This window comes from Synchiropus splendidus, chromosome 9 (genome assembly GCF_027744825.2).
Source record: "Synchiropus splendidus isolate RoL2022-P1 chromosome 9, RoL_Sspl_1.0, whole genome shotgun sequence".
Taxonomy (NCBI): domain Eukaryota; kingdom Metazoa; phylum Chordata; class Actinopteri; order Syngnathiformes; family Callionymidae; genus Synchiropus; species Synchiropus splendidus.
Genome location: NC_071342.1, coordinates 23497623 through 23515706, shown reverse-complemented (window position 1 = coordinate 23515706; position 18084 = coordinate 23497623). Strand labels below are relative to the sequence as shown.

The 18084-nt window shown below is 45.2% G+C and overlaps 1 protein-coding gene across 7 annotated transcripts in view; it reads left to right on the top strand.

Annotated features, from left to right (window-relative positions):
- Positions 1-18084, top strand: part of col13a1 (collagen, type XIII, alpha 1) — a 69119-nt gene that overhangs the window by 13370 nt on the left and 37665 nt on the right. For all 7 annotated transcript variants that reach the window (XR_008415784.1, XM_053874692.1, XM_053874691.1 and 4 more), the window contains exon 3: positions 16641-16648. Coding sequence is in view for 6 of the 7 variants with exons in the window: in XM_053874692.1 (XP_053730667.1) it covers positions 16641-16648 (8 nt within the window). In the remaining variant the exon portion in view is untranslated. The remainder of the gene's footprint in view (positions 1-16640; positions 16649-18084) is intronic.

Genomic DNA, 18084 nt, shown 5'->3' with positions numbered 1-18084 from the left:
GGATAAACAGGTGTCGTTGCTGTTGTCGCCCCAAACTGAGCTACGAATGTTAGCCAAGGCGGTTGGCATCAGCATCAGTTAGCATGAGGTGTCCTGAGCTGCTCCACAGACGTGTCCCTGAGGTGCTTGTAATGTCGGTGAGGCTCACGTCATCGCTGTCAAACTGACCGAAGAGAGACACTGTTGCGTCTGAGCGCCGCTCCGTTTGTTTCCCCTTGCTGGTGCTATTTGTCAGCGATTGAATTTTGTCCCTGCGTAATTGCGTCACTGCCTCGGGTGCAGAGTTCAGCAGGAAATGTGGCTCTGGTTCACTTCACTGCGCCTCACTACAGCAGTAATTGCTCCATTTACATTTAAGTGGAACCATTGCGCTCGATGAAAGAAGACTTTCAAATGAGTTTCGCAGGTTTGGAAAGATGGATTTGGTCGGACGTTTCTTTTAGTGATGGAACTATAACATTTGGTTTTTCCCGTACCAAACTTGTGATATTAAGATGAACAAATTGAGTTTGTGTCACATCGTGCTAATGTGAGGAAGCAGAGCACGTTCGCAGCAGGACACTTGAATCGCTGATTCCAAGCAAAACAAAACAAAATATCAGTGTCACGGTTGCACACTCTCCACACTGAAAGTAAATACATACATCACCGACACACGGAACGTTTACAATTCTGAACAATATGGAAATTTACACTAAACACAAGAAGACCTCTTCAATAAAGTTGACAAAAAGGAAAATAGCCACAACACACAGAAGAAATAAATAGCAGGGGCATACTCAACCATGAAACCAGGCATAATTCAATGTTGAAGACAAAGAAAAATATTAAGTATTTTGTGTAATTCTATGACAACTAAAAGGATGCTAACCTATTTTATTATTATTATTATTATTATTACTATTATTCAAGGAATAGAACTGATTCATGACTCTTGGTTTCATTTGTGATCAATAACCATATTTAATCTACTCACACGTAAACAAACTGAAACCTTGTGAAATGGCATGAAACAATGTGATAATCGTAAAGATATTTGTCATGGAAAAGTCCAACCAGCAGCAGAAACAGGTGCTAGTCATATTCATCAAATTTACTGAAGAAAAAAATAAAAAAATCTGTTGAGAAAACTAGAAAATAAAAATGTGAAAAAATACATGCAATAAAACAATGTCTAAATATCCTAAAATAAAATATGATATTTTATTTAAAGATATAAGTAAAGGGTAAATAAAAGCATTGCGATAAAATCTTCGAATTAATTTTCAAAAGTGCTTCAGCAGGTGCGTTCATGAACAGTGTTTACTGTTGGGGGCGCCATCACTTTCTTTGTCATTGCTTCTTTTCAAGTTGGTCACTATCACAGATTTGCAGCTGTCAAGTCAGTTCAGTGACTCACTTCTGCCACCATACGTGGCTCATGGATTCAAATGAGCGGCCCTCTAGGAGGCGCTCGCAGCCCAATCCAGGGCCCCGGGCCATTGGTTGAGAATCACTGCTCTGTGGACAACGGTTAATATAAACCTCTTGAGTGAAAAAGAATGATCTTTCAAGAGTCAAATGTGACAGTTGGCATTTGAAACGTGAGACTATTAACACAAAGGAAACAAGAGGTGAGCTGCACCTACTGTTTTGGCTCACAGCTGCGATAATGGGCCTCATTATAATCTCAATCAACAGGAAACACGTCTCTGATTTTGCTGTTGCTCACACACGGAGACGTCCTGTGGGAGTCAGAGCCATTAGGCAGAAGCCCATGGGACTGGAGCTGCCGGCCAACCTGTGCAGATTTGAGTTCAGAAATAGTTTTTCTTCTTCTCTTTTGACTAGTTTCTGTGGCGTGCCGTGGTTGCGGCAGCTGAAATTGCAGTAGCCCATTTCAAAAGGTCGCCAAGTGAGTTCAGTTGTAATTGCTTGCACTTAAAGCACACACACGTTTGTTTTGCTATATTTGTGAGGACCTCTCCTGGCCATCACCCTTTCCCCAGCCTCTCCCCCTAAACCTAACCATCCAAGACACATGGCTCACCTGAACCAGGACTCTGAACCAAACTGGAACCCAGTGAGAATCACCTTCTTATTTTGACGTTTTTCACCATCAAAATCTATATGGACCAGTCCAGATGTCCTCATAAGATCAGAGTCTTGTCAGAGATGCGTCCACACAAGAATATTACACACACTACTGGTCTGTCATACCATCTTTGTGGGGACCTCTCATGGCCATCTCCCTTTTGTCAGCCTCTCCCGCGAAACCTGACCATCCGAAAACACATGAACACTGAACAGGTCCTTGCAAAGTAAAATGTCCTCACAAGAAAGAGGCTTGTCAAGACTTGGTACTCACAAGTATGGCAAAATGTGTCCACGCACACACACACACACACACACGCACACACATAATGTAGTCTCTTCAGAACTAGAAACTTCTAGCACTTCTGGCCGAAAATGATCCTAGTATCTCCCAATGTTGAAACAAGTTCCTGGATCCAGACTCCCCAAAGTGAAGCATTTGTTCCTAAATATTTCATCCAAATTCCTCCATAACTTTTCAAGTTATTTTGAGCGTGGAGGAACAAACAGACAAACCAAGGCCGTTGAAAGCCTGACCTTGGCAGAGGGAGCCTGCGCCAGTGCAACGTGTCGGGAGCCCTCCAAGTGTATTTGTGTGTTCTGGGGAAAAACATGATCTATTGGATTCGGAAATACTTCCATGTAATTGAACCCCTTCAATGTTTCCGTCGTAAGCTTTTTTAACCAGCATTCCTGCTTTGCACAGCAAAACTAAGAAAACGACACAGAGCTGACTTCCTGAAGCTCCCGCTGTTGCTCCGACGGCAAAATTGAAAAGAGCAATGTTGTGCCAGATTATCTTCCAGTAGTTTCTCTTTCATGTGCGGCTGAGACGAGGTGGCATGCGCCTTTGTTTCATTTGTTAAAGTCACTTCACCCACCTGGCTTTTGTCCGTCAGCAAAACCATATAAATGAGCTCCTGTGTGAGGCCTGTGTGAACAGCCATATTTAAGAAGTGGCACTTTCAGAAAGTGCTTTGGCTCCTGGAGCCTTGTTTGTGAGTGACAGGGACCACGGTCTGGCAAAGAAGAAAGTGACAATGACAGAGGTCTCTCCGTCAACACGGGTCAGAGCATGGAGAAGTGACAACGGTTCTCACTGAGACACCCATCCAAAACATGCCTCTGTTGTGTGAATATTTAACCGTGATGTTAAAGCTGAAAAACAGATCGGACTGTGGTTCTGGTTGCCAGAACGCCTGTTGAACTGGAAGGACTGAAGCGCTCACAGCGCCACCGAGGTGACATTACGCAACAATTGACAAGTGTAGCACTTTGTGTCCACGACAAGAATCACAAAGAACATATGATCTGAGGGGGCTCTCAAACTGAGACACAAAAAGGCCACAGTGGGTGTCTTTGGTTTTGTTGCAGCTAAACATCATGAAACCCCAAAACTAGCGATGCTCCCAATATGGTTTTTGCTGCCGATCACCGATACCGATCACATGGATTGACAATGAACCCAACTTTAAATGATTTTAATTCAGGCATGTTTCATATACCTCTTCAAGAAGGCAAACATAGAAAAACCTCGTCATGTTTTCTCACAGACCATTTCTTGCACGATTTACCTGATATTAGTTGGATGAAAAGTGGCTTTAATCTACCATTATGTCCAAATGAAATACCACTTAAAACAAATGAGAAAAATAAGATTACTTTGCTGTCACACTTCACTCATTACTCATCTGAATTGTCACATATTTATTGATTTACAATTAAAATCTTAATAAAATTTAATCAAATGAAGTAATAACCAATTTTGTGATGAAACCTTCTCAAATCTATATTTTCATTTTTTTTCAATTTACTTACATATTTATTTTCTTTTTCTTGTGCTATTCACCTTTTTTCCCTGACACTTCAGATACCTCTTCTCTTTAGTTTGCCCCTCACAACACTCCCTGTATATAACGCGGGAGTGTAACTGCCCACCGCAGCGTCAGAGCAGCAGCAGGAATCAAACCTCTACCCTGGATGTCTGGAGGTCCATCAGTCAGTGTCGCAGGGGCGGAGGAGGTTTAGAAAGCTTATGATCCAGAGAAGCTGCTGAAACTAGCCACAATTCTCGGACTGATGTATCGATCGGAAGTGTCTGTTGACATTCAGGGGTTAAGACTTCATGCCACTGCTGGGCTCGAATGACTTTCTTCTTTCTGGCCACATCCATGCATCCATGACTCTTTGATTTGATTTCCCTCAGCAGCCCAAGAATGTGCTGTGCTCCTACACAGGGCTCCTCTCTTGTTGTCTTGTAAAGACGTTATCGAGCAGGTCTCGTAGGGGGAGCTGAAGAATGCAGCAGAAGCTCAATGGTTTTTCCAGAGGTTCCCCAACAGCCCGCACTGCTGCCGCCGCGGCGGAGAGAAGTGCAGCGCGACGTGTTGTTGTGCGGCTCTTTTTATGCTTTACCGCCAGTTGTCTTTCTGAAAAGTGCTTCTCCGTTAAGTGAATTTCACTTTAATGTGCTGCTTGAACCTGAAAGCGCAGCGGCTCCATGAGGTGGACGTGTGCCGACTCTGGCATCTCGCAGGCTGAACTCACCATCTGAGAATGATTTGTTTTCTTGGAGATAGAATCAGCAGTGTTTCCACAGCTCCCCATCTCAGATGAAGATTCAGACTAATTGTGCCCAGTTGTTGTTCAGATCACGACCTTTCAGAAGGGTCGATGTTGAGTCAAACACAGGTCCGACTTCCGACCGAGGAAGACGGCCGTAAAAAAAAAAAAACTCCACTAATTGAGGTGAAGTGGTCTTCCCGAGTCAAAGGTCAAACCTGTTGCTTGCTCGTCCCAGTGTCGGTGTGTGCACGTAGTTATTTCAGCAGCTGTTTGTCTGTTGGGGTCGGGGGTTTTGTCCTCTCCGAGTCAGGGACAGTTGCTTTGCTCACCGAGCAGCCGTTTGATGTTTGCGACCGCAGCAGGGTAATTGACGTGACTGACACTCTCACGCTCCTCACTCAATGACCTTCTCAGCAGGCTGTCAGGCAAATGTGTGTTTTACTTGTTTTGCTTGTGCGATTGTTGAGAGAAAGTCGACAGCTCATCGCGTTGTGCTCCAACCGTGAGTCACAGCTGAGAACACTTGAGTACAGGACGCATCACTTTCCCTCTGCGCTGCAATAGACCGGCACCGAGGCGCCATCGAAAAGCCTTTTTCTGTGATTTGATCCAGATTCAAAGACGTACGACCACAGTCACTGGCACCCAGAAATAGTCTCCTGAGGTCAGGTCTTTGATCCTCTCTGCCCGGCTCAATGTGCTGCATGTGACTCAAACAAAAGATCAACAGCTCTCGCGCAGCTCCCCAACACAATGCATCCTGTCAGATGAATGTCCCCACAGAGAGGGCTCCTGTCAGGGACATGATTTGTGTGCTTGTCGGTCTGCTACTGTCCATTTCATCTGAAAATGACCGGCAGCCTCTGTCAGACCGCTGGTTCTGGTTTAAGGTGTGTGGGAAGTTGTATGTCCGTGTGTAAGAGGCCATGTGTGTGTGTGTGAACACATGGGCTATTTCAGTCACTTGTGACCTTGAAACATGGCCAGCGCTGGATTTAGCAGCAGTATTAGGTAAAGAATGTCTCTGAACTGTGGACGTAGCACTGCAATAAATGATGATGCCTCCTGACCAAGTCCACGTGTGAAGCTGAGCGAGTTAGCGGGATGGTGAGGGAAATTTGGTGAAGTTGGCGGCTGGTTTTCTGGGTTACAAACTGTCACATGACTCATGCCAGACTCCCCAACAGCAGAGTGCATTTGAAATACATATATTTGTCATTATAGTCAGTGGATTTTCCGTCATTAAAACCCAAGTGTCGTCCCCACCGATGATGACAGATCGTAATAAGAACCAGTTATGATCAGTTCAAACATGGCACCCGGAATCATCATGTGTAGAGGTGGGGATGGACCAGACTGACCCCTGCTGATGTGTCTGACCCCCTTCTATTTGAGTGGTTCTTCAGCTGGGCAGCAGGCCTTGACTATTCTCACCTGCAGTGACACCCTGTGGCCCTCCTTCGTCTGTTCATGCAGGAGACCAGAGATAGTACTGAGGCGGGTCGGGTGCCACCGGGTCCACAATAAGATTTCGACTTTAGTGGTCCAACAATCCAAGAGTTTTATGACATTTGTCTTTACACAAAGAAAAACATTTTACATTTTATATGTTCCTGCCATTGACGTTCACAAATAAATATGAAATATGTGGACTATTTGTGAGCCATGATCATTGATGTCCAACAGCGATGTTTCTGCGTTTTCATCTGACATATTCCACTTCAAACACTTGTACCTGGGATCCACACGAGGAGTAGGAAAGGACGAACAGGACGTTTAGGACGTGAGCATGTTTGCGCGGGGACTCGTGAGCTTGTCACCATTCTCCGAGCCTGGGGGCTGCTGCATGTGGGATTGCGCCTCACATTCATGGCGTATATTTAGTGAGCAGATTGGCTCGCCCGGTGGGAGCCAGTGAATTTGTGGCAGTTGGTGGTGAGATAGAGGAATGCACAGGCTGGAGGTAAAGCGCTGCGGCTTGGTCTGTTTTTCTCATTTGGGGCCACTAATGTATGAAACCCAACCCCATCATGTGATTGAGCTTTTCACTTTGTTTGACTTTGTGTGGACACACAATCCCCCGCCAGCCGTATTGTTTATTTTGGTGGCTTTAAAAAAAGGGAAATAATTCAGGGAGTATTGACTCGGGGTTTATCGCAGTCAGTACAATGCAGTCCAGTGTCTGACTGTATAAGGGAGGAACCACAGTGAGAGGATGTGTTTCTCATCACTGGAAGCTTCAATAGCTTCAGATGATTCAGCGTGACATCAGTGGCTACCCAGTCAGCACCTAGTCAGCCACTCTTCCTGCTGGGCTTAGCATCAATCATGAGTTTTGATGGCAATGATGCTTTGACTGAAACTTGAGTGTGAGCAGTGGAATCATCTGGAGAATTGACGACGTGCTCAGTTCATCAGTGAGGATGGTCACATGACGCCCCAGGAAACTGAATTGGTGCAGTTGTCCAGCTAAAATCAGACTTTAAAATGTAAACAGCTTGGTTCAACGACTGGAGAGAATTCAGAATGTCTCTTCGGCGGACTCCACAACCTGGATCATGGGGTTAATGTCTGGACTCAGCTAGCATGTAGCCAGTAGCTGGATTAAGACAGCATGTATCTAGTAGATGGACTGAGCTAACATGTTGCTAGTAGCTGGGCTAAGCTATCATGCAGCTTGTTGCTGGACTAAACTAGCATGTAGCCAGTAGATGGACTAAGCTAGCATGTAGCTAGTAGCTGGACTCAGCTAGCTTGGCCAGTAGTTGGACTAAGCTAGCATGTAGCCAGTAGCTGGACTATGCTAGCATGTAGCTACTAGTTGGACTATGAGTGGACTGATGTGCAGCTGCAGCAGCTTCAGCTACGCAGCAGAAGTAAACAAACTCTGAGACTCATCACGGTCTCATGACGTCTAATAACCTTCTATACAATGGAGAAGTGGTGTGTGGAACCTGATGCAGTGTTCCTGGGTCTGAGTCCATGTCTGCGGTGGTCACATGACTAACCTGATATCAGCTGTGTTTTGGAACTGGCCACCACCATGATCTGCAGATTTGTCTTCACCTTCCTTCACTCAGGTGGATTTGATCCTTAGTTCTCACAAGAAGACGTGATTTGTTGGTTTAAGGAGACGACATTAGCTCCGCGTTAGCAACCGTTAGCATGGTTGCTAAGTGGGTGGAGGCTCATAATGGTGATCAAAAGTGTGACTCTGTACTTCAGATACTCCACATCTATCATCCTTGAATATATGGAAAAGACAATCTCAGGAATATTTCATTCTATTCAGAAACTTGCGAGTTTTATCCAAACATGTTGAGGATGGTGACAGCTCCATGACGGTGACGGCGTTGAACCATCGCTGGCTGATTCTGGAGCTCTGAAGTGAAACTAGTGCATCAGTCAGCACCATCACTGTCTACATAGTTCAGTAGAACAGTGAACAGTGCATCAATTTACCTGAAATACAAATAAAAGTGTGGATGTGCAATTACACTTTATTCAAGTTTGGCAAAAAAGTATGCTCCGAGGTCACAATTTGTCTGAATGGAGGTATGGCCTCAGTCGGGCTACACTCTGTATGGAACTGTGCAGCTGGAACATCCTCATGTCTCCTGTTGCACCACACTCATGTGCAATTCCAGCAAATATCACGGGAAAACCCTGGCAATGTGAGCTCGTGAGCAGCAGAGATTGAGCCGTTACTTTAACGGGTGGAGGACGTCGGGGTTGAAGCTGAAACTGTAGCTCCACTGTGGTCTCACCATCAAGCTGCTCCGTTCTAAATGGCTTCTTGACGGTTTTGTGGAGCCCCTGAAACACTTTGGTGGCCAAACGCGTCCTCCGTGGGAAAGACTTGGGAAGGTGTTTGCTGCTCCGGTTTCATCTCAGGTCATAAATTCAGTCTTGAAATCTGTTCAACCCACATATTAAGAGGCTCAATTCATAAATATCCTTGAGTTATTCAGCCCAACATTGAAAGTGTTGCCTCCCTCCCCTTGGTTGCTGCGCGCAGGGCCACCACACGCGCTAATTAAAACAGCAACACGTATTGACATTACGCGAGACTCAAGGTTGGAGGGAAATATTTGCGACGGCTAAACGACTGCACATCTGGAAAAGCCATTGTCTTCAGTTTCATTTATGTCAGCCGTGGCTCTCCCGGCCTCGGCTTCTGTTTTAATGGCTTGCAGAGGCTTGAGTCCCGGCTACCACTGCTGCCGTCTGCTAACTCAATTAACCAATGAAATGCCTCTTAAATCCTCACCACACCTCATTCCTGAAGGTGGCAGATGACTTACTTTTGTGTTCAGATCAGGGGATTGCTAGTCCTGCTGTTCCTCCAGGAGATTGGACGTCAGAGATACGATAGAAGCCCTGAGAGTCTGGGCACTAAAGTCGCCCACAGCCACAATGACAGTCCGTCATGGCCGCCGCCTTGTTCCGATCCTCTCAGACACAAATGGTCTCTAAACTCACACCCATGCTCTCACATGCCGACTTAGAAAAAGCTATTCATGCGTTCATATTCTCCCGCCTGGACGACTGTAACTCTCTCCTCACTGGCATCAACAATTAGTCTCTCTCACGCCCCCTGCTGGTTCAGAACTGAGCCGCCAGGCTTCTAACTGGCTCTAACTGACGGCGGCTCATCACTCCAGCGTTAGCTTCTCTGCACTTCTTTAGGGTCCACTACAGGATTTTGCTGATCACTTTGAGGCAGCCAGGACCCACATGTCCACAGGTGCTCTCTGCTCATTGTCCCTGAGTCTAGACTTGAATCTGAAGGTTTCTGTCAGGCCTCCTCCAACAGTCTGCCAGAGGAGATCCCAAAGCCAACGGGTACCTGTGTAACATTATTATGTTATGGTATGTTATTATTATCTTGAATTCCCAACTGTGGGACAAATAAATGACATCTAATAATAATAATAATAGAAATGATTATTGTGATTATTAGTGTCTTGTGCTATGTTCCACAAAGTTGTAGATGACAATGGACATTGTTTCTGGTTGGAATGAAGTTGATCTCATCTCATCCCAGTGGCTCGCGGGACATTTGGTCCCTGGATCTTCAGTGGGGATGTGAAGAACCATCTCTGTCAGGTGAATGTTGGAACCCATCTATACTATTTAAGAACGCAACAATAGCATTAGTCTGGGAGAGAAGGGCATCGCTGGGCTCTGAAGGTGAGGTTGCCTGATGGTTGAAGGACAGTTTCGGTAAGAGAATGAGGCCCACATGTTGAGCTGTTCCTCAGATGCTGTTGCACCTGTCACTTGGGTCAGATCTGCATCAGGATGCCATAGACATGAAAGTTGTAATTGTATGAGTTAGATATTTTATGTTGATATTAGTTGTTTATTTTCTCCTAACTTAATGTTGACAATAATAGTTTATCATCCATAATTTCATAATTATCAGCGATAATATATCGGCCCCAAGCGGCAGACCAGTACTCAGGAGGACAGTTCCCACTGCCTGAGCTACGGAACCGGTCATGTGGTTTCACATGGGGACTGCAGCATCGAGATTAGCCCCTGCACTTCTTGACCTGTGTCTGTGAATTCATGATAAAAATCAATTCATCTGCTCGATACAGAGTTTCTACAGAGAAGAGTGGAGTGAGCTTTGTAATTTAGTTCAGTAGGTATGTAATTACACAGTGTGATGAGATGATTGTACAGTATAATGGAATAGAAAGGTCTGTGCAGTCCATTAGGAGTGAGCGCCGGTTGACCTGCCGCCAATGCTGTGATTCCTCTCACACGTTAGGAAATGACGACAGTAATCTGGCGTGGTTTTCTAAACCGTCTTTGCCCTGTTTACATTTTGCTCGCGGGCCATTATGAAAGAGCTACTGTGTCTGGATGAAGCTGCTTTTCCATCTGCCGACGTTGCTTGTCTGGCATGGATTCGACAGCGTACGTTCTCAATTTTGCCACCTCATGCACAGATGGGATGATTTAAACACCTGGAGCAGATGAATTGCAAACGCCGTCTTGTTTTTTTTCCATGGCTTGGCCTCCTTGCTCCGGCTGAAGCTGTGGCTGGCGCTCAGGAAGTGGGAACCTGTTGACGTATTGCTTTACATGACAGAGGTTCATGGACTTGTGAAGGTTATTAGCAGCGTAGTGAGAGCGGGTCGCACCATGAGATGTGTTTGTGGCTCACAGCAGTGCTTGCTACAGGTCCACTTTTGGTGTTGCCATGCATGCATGTAGGTCGGAGCAGCAGAAGTGACGCTGTTGTTCAGGATCTTGAGATGGAGGGAAACAGCAGTGGTTCAGGTGGTGGAGAACGTTTAGCAGGTGGAATCCACGGCAGCTTTGGCCGCAGGTGTCGTCCCCGGTGTGTGGTGGACTTTGGTAGTTTGAAAGTTATTTTGAATCCAGGGAAACTTTGATCATGACACTGGTCGACTCTGAGTCTCTGGATCCCTGTTTCTTTGATGAGATGGAGTGGTCCTCATAGGTTCTCTGACGCGCTCGTCTGCCTTGGTTCACATCAACACATGCAGCTCTCCCGCTGCCAAGGTGACAACACTTGGATATTGGATATTGGCGGCGGCGTCCTCTTCCGCGTCCCCATTAGGCTTCACTGATCGCGGACACACTCTCACAGGCAGCACTAATGCTACGAGCCGCCATCAGTTAGGGACCATCAACAAATTCTAAAGCCTTAAAGTATGAGTGAAATTTCAATAAGTCCATGGAAAACAAGCATTTTAGGAGAGAGAATTGTGAAAAGGTTTTTCATCACACAAGACAAAGGATTGACAGTTTGTATCATGATTTAGAGAATAGAATCTGACTCCATGATCATTTCTTCACATGATTTCTAATGTTTCTTCAGTAGCATCTAGGAAATGTGTCCAGGCTGCTCCATAGTTCAAGTCAACTATACATTGTGTCCAATTTTGGTTTGTGGGCCACAGTTCCCAGCCACAAAAGTGTATTAATTCCACACAGCTAAGGACACTGCATGTTCCTATGATAAAGGTCCTGATGTGACAGGTACAGGATCACTGACTTGGTGTGACCAGAGTGGACACAAGTCTCTCTGCAATGTCCTGGAACTGATACCGTCTGACTGGGAAAACCTTTGAGACGTTTTTTGTTAGTGACCAAAGAAAACAAAAAAAAAAATGATGCAGTGGAAGTGAATGTGAGTCAGCGTCATGTTGCGCCTGTGGGTGGATATTCTAGCTGCAGTGCTTTCTCCCAGCTCCTGCAGTGACTTGGCTGATGTGTCACACCCAGAGGGACGGCTACAACAAATTCCTCCCTTTACTCCAACGCTCACTCCGGAAAGTTGAAGCATGCTGACTGGATGTCACACTGAGGTGTGTCTCCCAGTTGGAAGCTTGGCATTCCTTCTTCATGGCGTCTACCGGACGCACTGGTGATTCCCGTTCCCTTTTCCTCATGGCAAGTCAGTGATGAGTGCGAGGAACAGCGGTCCGGCTCAGTTTGCTTCCTCCTGACACCGAGTCATGGAAGCGGACATTGCACCCTCCTACTGTGGAAAATAAGGGAAGTTTTGATGGCAATTTCTTTCTTTAAAATGACTCTTCCCACAAAGGTTTGTGGGCAGAATGGAAGAGCGCACCAAAGACGACTTTAGCAGGCTCACAGTAGCCTCCTACGTCTGGATGGCTTAACCACTGTGACAGTTTTAAGACACATGTGCAGCAGGAAGGAGGCGAACAAACAAAAGAAGGTCCAACAAATTTCATAACAAAACAGAATTACACTCGACTTCTACACTAGAAGGAGGCTAGGACGGCAAAACAACCAAAATACTAAAGACGGTATAAAATAGAAATGAAAACTCGATCTTAACACCAGAGGGAGACAGACTTCGATCAATAGAATAAAACGATCCAGAGGCGAAACAAGCGTCCATAAGCGCAAACGGAAGGGAAGGAACCAGCGTCCAGGGCATGGAAATAAGTCCACGGGATTGGAGGAGAGGAGCAACGGAGAGCAGACACAGTCACGATCACAAGCACGCAGGGTCATAACAGGACGAGTAAATGCGACGAACTGACGTAGGCTTTCTTCTGGCCAGCGTTCTCGTAGAGCGGGAGCAGATTAGATGAATGGACTCAGGTGTGTGTGTCTGCAAAACCAGATAGGCGGGAAAACAACCCCCAATCCTGGAAGAGAAAAGGAGAGACAAGCGGGGGCAGGAAGTTGTCCAAAACAATATGACCATACAGAGGTGGTTCGTGACAACCACGGTGCACTTCCTGACCTCCGGTCATTCACTTCAGAATCAACAGGTGATATAGATGTAAACAAACGCTCACATCCACATGAGCTGAGAATTCACAGCATTTTTATGCTTTAAACTAAACTCTGGTCATGCGCCTCCTGGTGGAGCACTGCTTTGCCTCAAAGTTTGCAGCCAAAAATCTGCACATTGAGACAGTGTTCATGCTGAGCCTCCTGTCAAATTAGATGCTGGCGCACAGCACAAGTGACATGTTGACCTACCAGCAGCGGAGGAGGCGCTGGAGCGGAAGGTTGAGCCGCTCGCTCACCTTATATAAGCACCAACAGGTGTGAGCAATAATTAGACGGTAGTAAGCCTGTGTGGAGGGGAAGCCTGGCGTACATGACAGCGGTGCCACTTCCCCTTTCGTGTTTATGTCTGTGGCCGGTTTGTTTCATGTGGAGCCCAGTGCTGCTTGCATGCAGTGTCATTTGTTTCTGAGGCTGCGAGCCCGGCGCCACTCTCACTGCTATATTTGAAGCCTGTTGCCCTCAGGATACCAAGCGCCTTCTGGATTAAGGTGAGGGACATCAAGTCCCAGGAGTGAGGGTTACAGTCCTCAGGATGTGATGCTCGCCCACGAGCGAGGCGGCGATTCCTCTCTCATGACACCAAACTCAACACTGCTGTCAAGCGATTTTCAGATTTAAAGTATCATGGAGATGTGATCGCAGAAGGTGTGGTCCATGAAAGGAGTGCAGGACCTTACAAACTCACCTGCGTACAAATCCATGTTTGTGTTTTCAGGTAGAGAATCGTCCATTCAACCACAAGTCTCACCAATGATCACGAGAAAAGCAGCGAGGCAGATCATACCATAGACATCTCCTCCGCCTTTATCAAAGCACATCTTCCCTGAACTGTATTGACACGCTGTGAAATACTTTGTTTGGCTCTATTCTGAGTCCTTATATCTCTGCCAAGTGTCTCAATTATGAACATTAAGTACTCATTCTGTCACCATAGTTTCATGAAACTTGATGTGTTCAATGATTCGACTGGGTGTTGTGTTTAATGAAGCCAAGGTTTGCGGTTTTACAGGGCAAGCAGCACGGCAGACACTGTGGAGATCGACCTCAGAACCACTCAGACTTAGCCTATCTCCAACCACAGTATTTTATTATGTGCGTTTTGGAATTATTCTGTTTACAAATTAACACATGAACTGTTGAAAAGTCCAAAGGTTTATATTGGGGACAAGCCCCCTGAGAAGCAGTTTGCCAAGTCTCAAGAAATTCAGAGAAGTGCAACGTCTCACATCGAATAAAATGTTTTTCAGTTGTCCGTTTGACAGAATTAGCAATGCAATAGTTGCATTCAGCAAGGTTTTTCCATGTTTTGCCTCCTTGAACAGGTATATAAAACACATCTGAATTAAGAATCATTGTCACCTCTGATTCATTGTTTCTGGCGTTTGTATTGGCTGCATAGAAACCCTCTATGTGGAGCTTTCAGACTGTGTTGATAGGTGAGGGGTTTGTCATTCCATATTCAAAACAACCATTTTCTCACTCAAGCCATTTAATATGGGTCCCTTTCTGCGCTGACCTTCAGTGGATGGTGGCTGGATTTGATATGGCAGTCAAGGTGTGCTCATGAAAGGTCAAGCAAAGATTGGTTTGGGGTTTAATGGAGAGAAAGCCATGTGCCATCTGTCCACATTTAACACAGACCCTGTGAAACACCAAACTGTCTGGAGCATCTGAGGTCAGAGCAGTAAGAAGCCAGCTATTACAAGTCTGTCACCACATCATGTGAAATGAAGCTTTTTCACTTTATCAGCCACAGGCTTCATGACTGTCTTGCCTGCTCAACAAATCACTTTGATAGGACCTGCCTGTCACAGTCATCCTGAAAAGCTTAACATCACGCTAGGATCTGTGGAAATTCAGGCAGAAGGAAGGTAGAAAGTAAGTATGTAACACTCCGGACATCAGTGACAGCCATTATCGTCAAATGGCGCTGTGGTGACCGGTGCAGACTTCAGAGCCAAAAAACGCCTTTGTGAACCTCCAGACCTTTGGGAACATGGTGCAACATTTTGGAAAGAGTGTGTACCATGATTCACAGTTTGGCAAAGACAGGTCAAAGTTCGTCCAAGTTATCGCCAACCCCAGATTACAGTGGAGGGTGTCAATTTGTTTTCCATTAATCATGAAAACCTTCATCAAGTGTATAAACTGCATTTTGTGTTATGACTAAGGACTAACATTTATCTTAGTTTGAAGACAAACATACAAAAAATAATAATAATTACACATTATTTGCATGATATGTAAATAAAAAGTCCAATGTCTACTGATATTTATGGGTATTGGCTCCTGGCCCGGTATATTTTCGTTGTTCGTCCCTGTATTTCAATGGCACGAGCTCAGCAGTGAAGTGTTTGCTATGATATTTGCCTACTGTACTGCTGGTTGCACTGACGTGTGGAATGATTGTCGGAGCAGATGTTGAGGAGTTCTGCTGCTGTGGCAGTGGTCAGCCCGGTGATATGGACTGAAGCGATCACAGTTCATGAAAGTGATCCGGCTTTATGCTTCTAAATTAAGACAGACGCTTCTTTGAAGGCGCAGGCTCGCGGCGGAGCCATGTAGCCTGAAAGAGAAGACAGTTGTGCAGCACGTACAGATCAACTGTTTTAGTCTTAGTCAACACACCCGACCAGGGGAGGAGGGTCATCAGCATGCAGCCATGTTTCACTGAGAAATGCTTTTGCTCCACTGAAAAATGCTCCATTGTCACAGAAACTTGTGTTCCACACTGAGTGCTTTGGCTGAGGTGGAACTCTAAAGCAGTGTTTTTCAAACTCTTTTACGCCATCACACTTGGTTCATTGAAAAAGTTCTAGGCTCAGCACCAAAGCGCAATTGTGCTCAGTCTAAAGTCCTGGAGAAAATCTCTTTTAATTTGTGAAAATATTTAGCTACTGACTCGCGGCTATTTTGGAATGCTATTTGCAGAAAACGTATTTGTTTAAAAATGTCTCCAGAAAGGGGTGGTCATGGCAAAAATTCATCATTTTTGAATGATTTGTTTATTGACTTACTTTAAATAACTGTTTCAATTTTATCACTTCCCTGTCGCATGATTTCATCCTAGTTTCTAGACAAATCTTCGTAACAAGCAAACTTTGTTTTGAAGTTTTGATGTGAGACGTCACGTTAGCCGTTAGCTCTGTTAGCTCTGCGGTGCAGACAGTCTTTGGCGTTGCAGGTGTCCACCATTCTGCTGTGAAGGTGTGTGGTCAAGTTAGAGGGTTTAAAAACAACTGGAAGTTGCACAGTTGTCCAGTGTCTTTGCTGTCAGTGTGTGGGAAGAGGAGCGCTGCTGAGACTGAAACCAATTAGCATAGATCTATAATGTATAGAAAGAATGTGACCGAATCCACACGTTCTAATTGTTCATGATATAATGCACACACCGGTTGATAAACACTGCTCTAAAGACATGGCTGGTTTGCTCACTGGGTTGCAGCTGTCACCATGGAACTAGTGTGGCACCTTCAGGTCCTTGACGCCACATACGAATTTGTGTCTTGCTTTTCAAGTGTCTGCTAAATGACATGAATGAAGGCACAGCCAGGCAGATCAGAGCTGTCACACCTGTGCTGGTTGCTATGATTGTAGAACGCTCACTTGCAGCTTCGAGTTCTACAGATTACTGGTCATATATTACAGAACTAAACTCTCTCTTTCTCTCTCTTCTTGGTTTCTAGGACCTCCAGTAAGTACAACGCTGCCTGCTGTGATCAACATGTGGTAAAGTGACGACGACCTTTGTGATGTGAAGCAATGTTTTGTTGGAGCGATGCCATTCTTCTGCACTGCACCGCACTGCATCCACGTTGGCATCTGTTTCCTCTCTCAAGCAAATGTTAATGCTCTCTCATATCACCTCTTCAAGGAGCTAATGTGAGCTAATGTTAGTCTATTAGCGAAATACTTCCGACACAGTGGAACTCGACCTGCTGATAGTGGGAGAAGGAACGGATGATTCATTTGGGATTGTAATCTAGATTCACAAATCTTTAGAAGGATTTGTTTCTCGCTTTTTGGAAGCCTCGCTCCTATGATGTGTGTCGTGCGAGCGAGTTCTGGCACTGCCCCCTGCTGCCCAAGCAGATCATATGGCTACTTTTGCTATCAACCATATTTAAAATGCTAGTAAACAGTCAGTTATATTGAAATGAAATGAAGGGCAATACAAAAAAATCCATTTGGGTTTTTGAGTCACTACTGCCCATGATGTCATAATCCGGTACTTATTTAGACCTGAAGTCAGCAACTTCAACTGGGTTGTGCTGCTGGAGGCTTGTGACAGAAGCTGTGACAACAGCATTTGGAAAAGGCAACAGGCAGGTTGTTGGGTTGGATACTACACACAGTATATGATGTTAAGCAAAGGCAGAGGCAGAGGAGTCGACCATATTGTACCATCTGTCCCCCGTTTCTTGCTCATCACAGATTTTTGGCTGAAGAACAAGTTAGACCCAGTGATTACAGGCTGATATCGTTCGACTGTGGACTTTAATGTGGTTTCCACTTGTGACTGTTTAGCCCTGTGTAATATACATCTGTGATTACGGTTACTGTGGCTCAAGTATTCCAAAAAAAAATATCTGTTTTATTTGACTTCTGTGCTGCTGGAAAGTTTCTCCAAACTCACCCTGCCAAAGTCACTCCCTGGAAAGTTCAAGTGCAAGTTTCAAACAGGATGTTGAGGCAGACTTTCTGCCTTGCATTTGGAAGCGGTGTGAATAGTTTCAACCTGATCGTATGAAAGCAGCTTCAGTGACAGGTGGACAAGCAACATCAATAACAAAGTGTAGGAGCAAGGGACTGGACTGCCACAGAGAAGTGCAGTGGACCCACTTCAAAGATTTAGTTTGTGATCTTATCATTTTCTGCCACACACCTGTCAGTAGTGATGCTGGTGAGGCCCAGGGAGATACACCGACTCGCTGTGACATCGCCCTGAAAGGCCATGAAGAAGAAGTGTAAAGCATGATTCAGTAGAACTGGTTGCACATGAGGAGTACTGACACCGCTCGACAAAAAGGGCACAAAGTTTGAAGATGTGAGAAGATATCTGACCTCAGACAAGTTCTGAAGATTAAAAACTCAATCTAATAAGAATCTAGTAATATTTTAGAATATAGT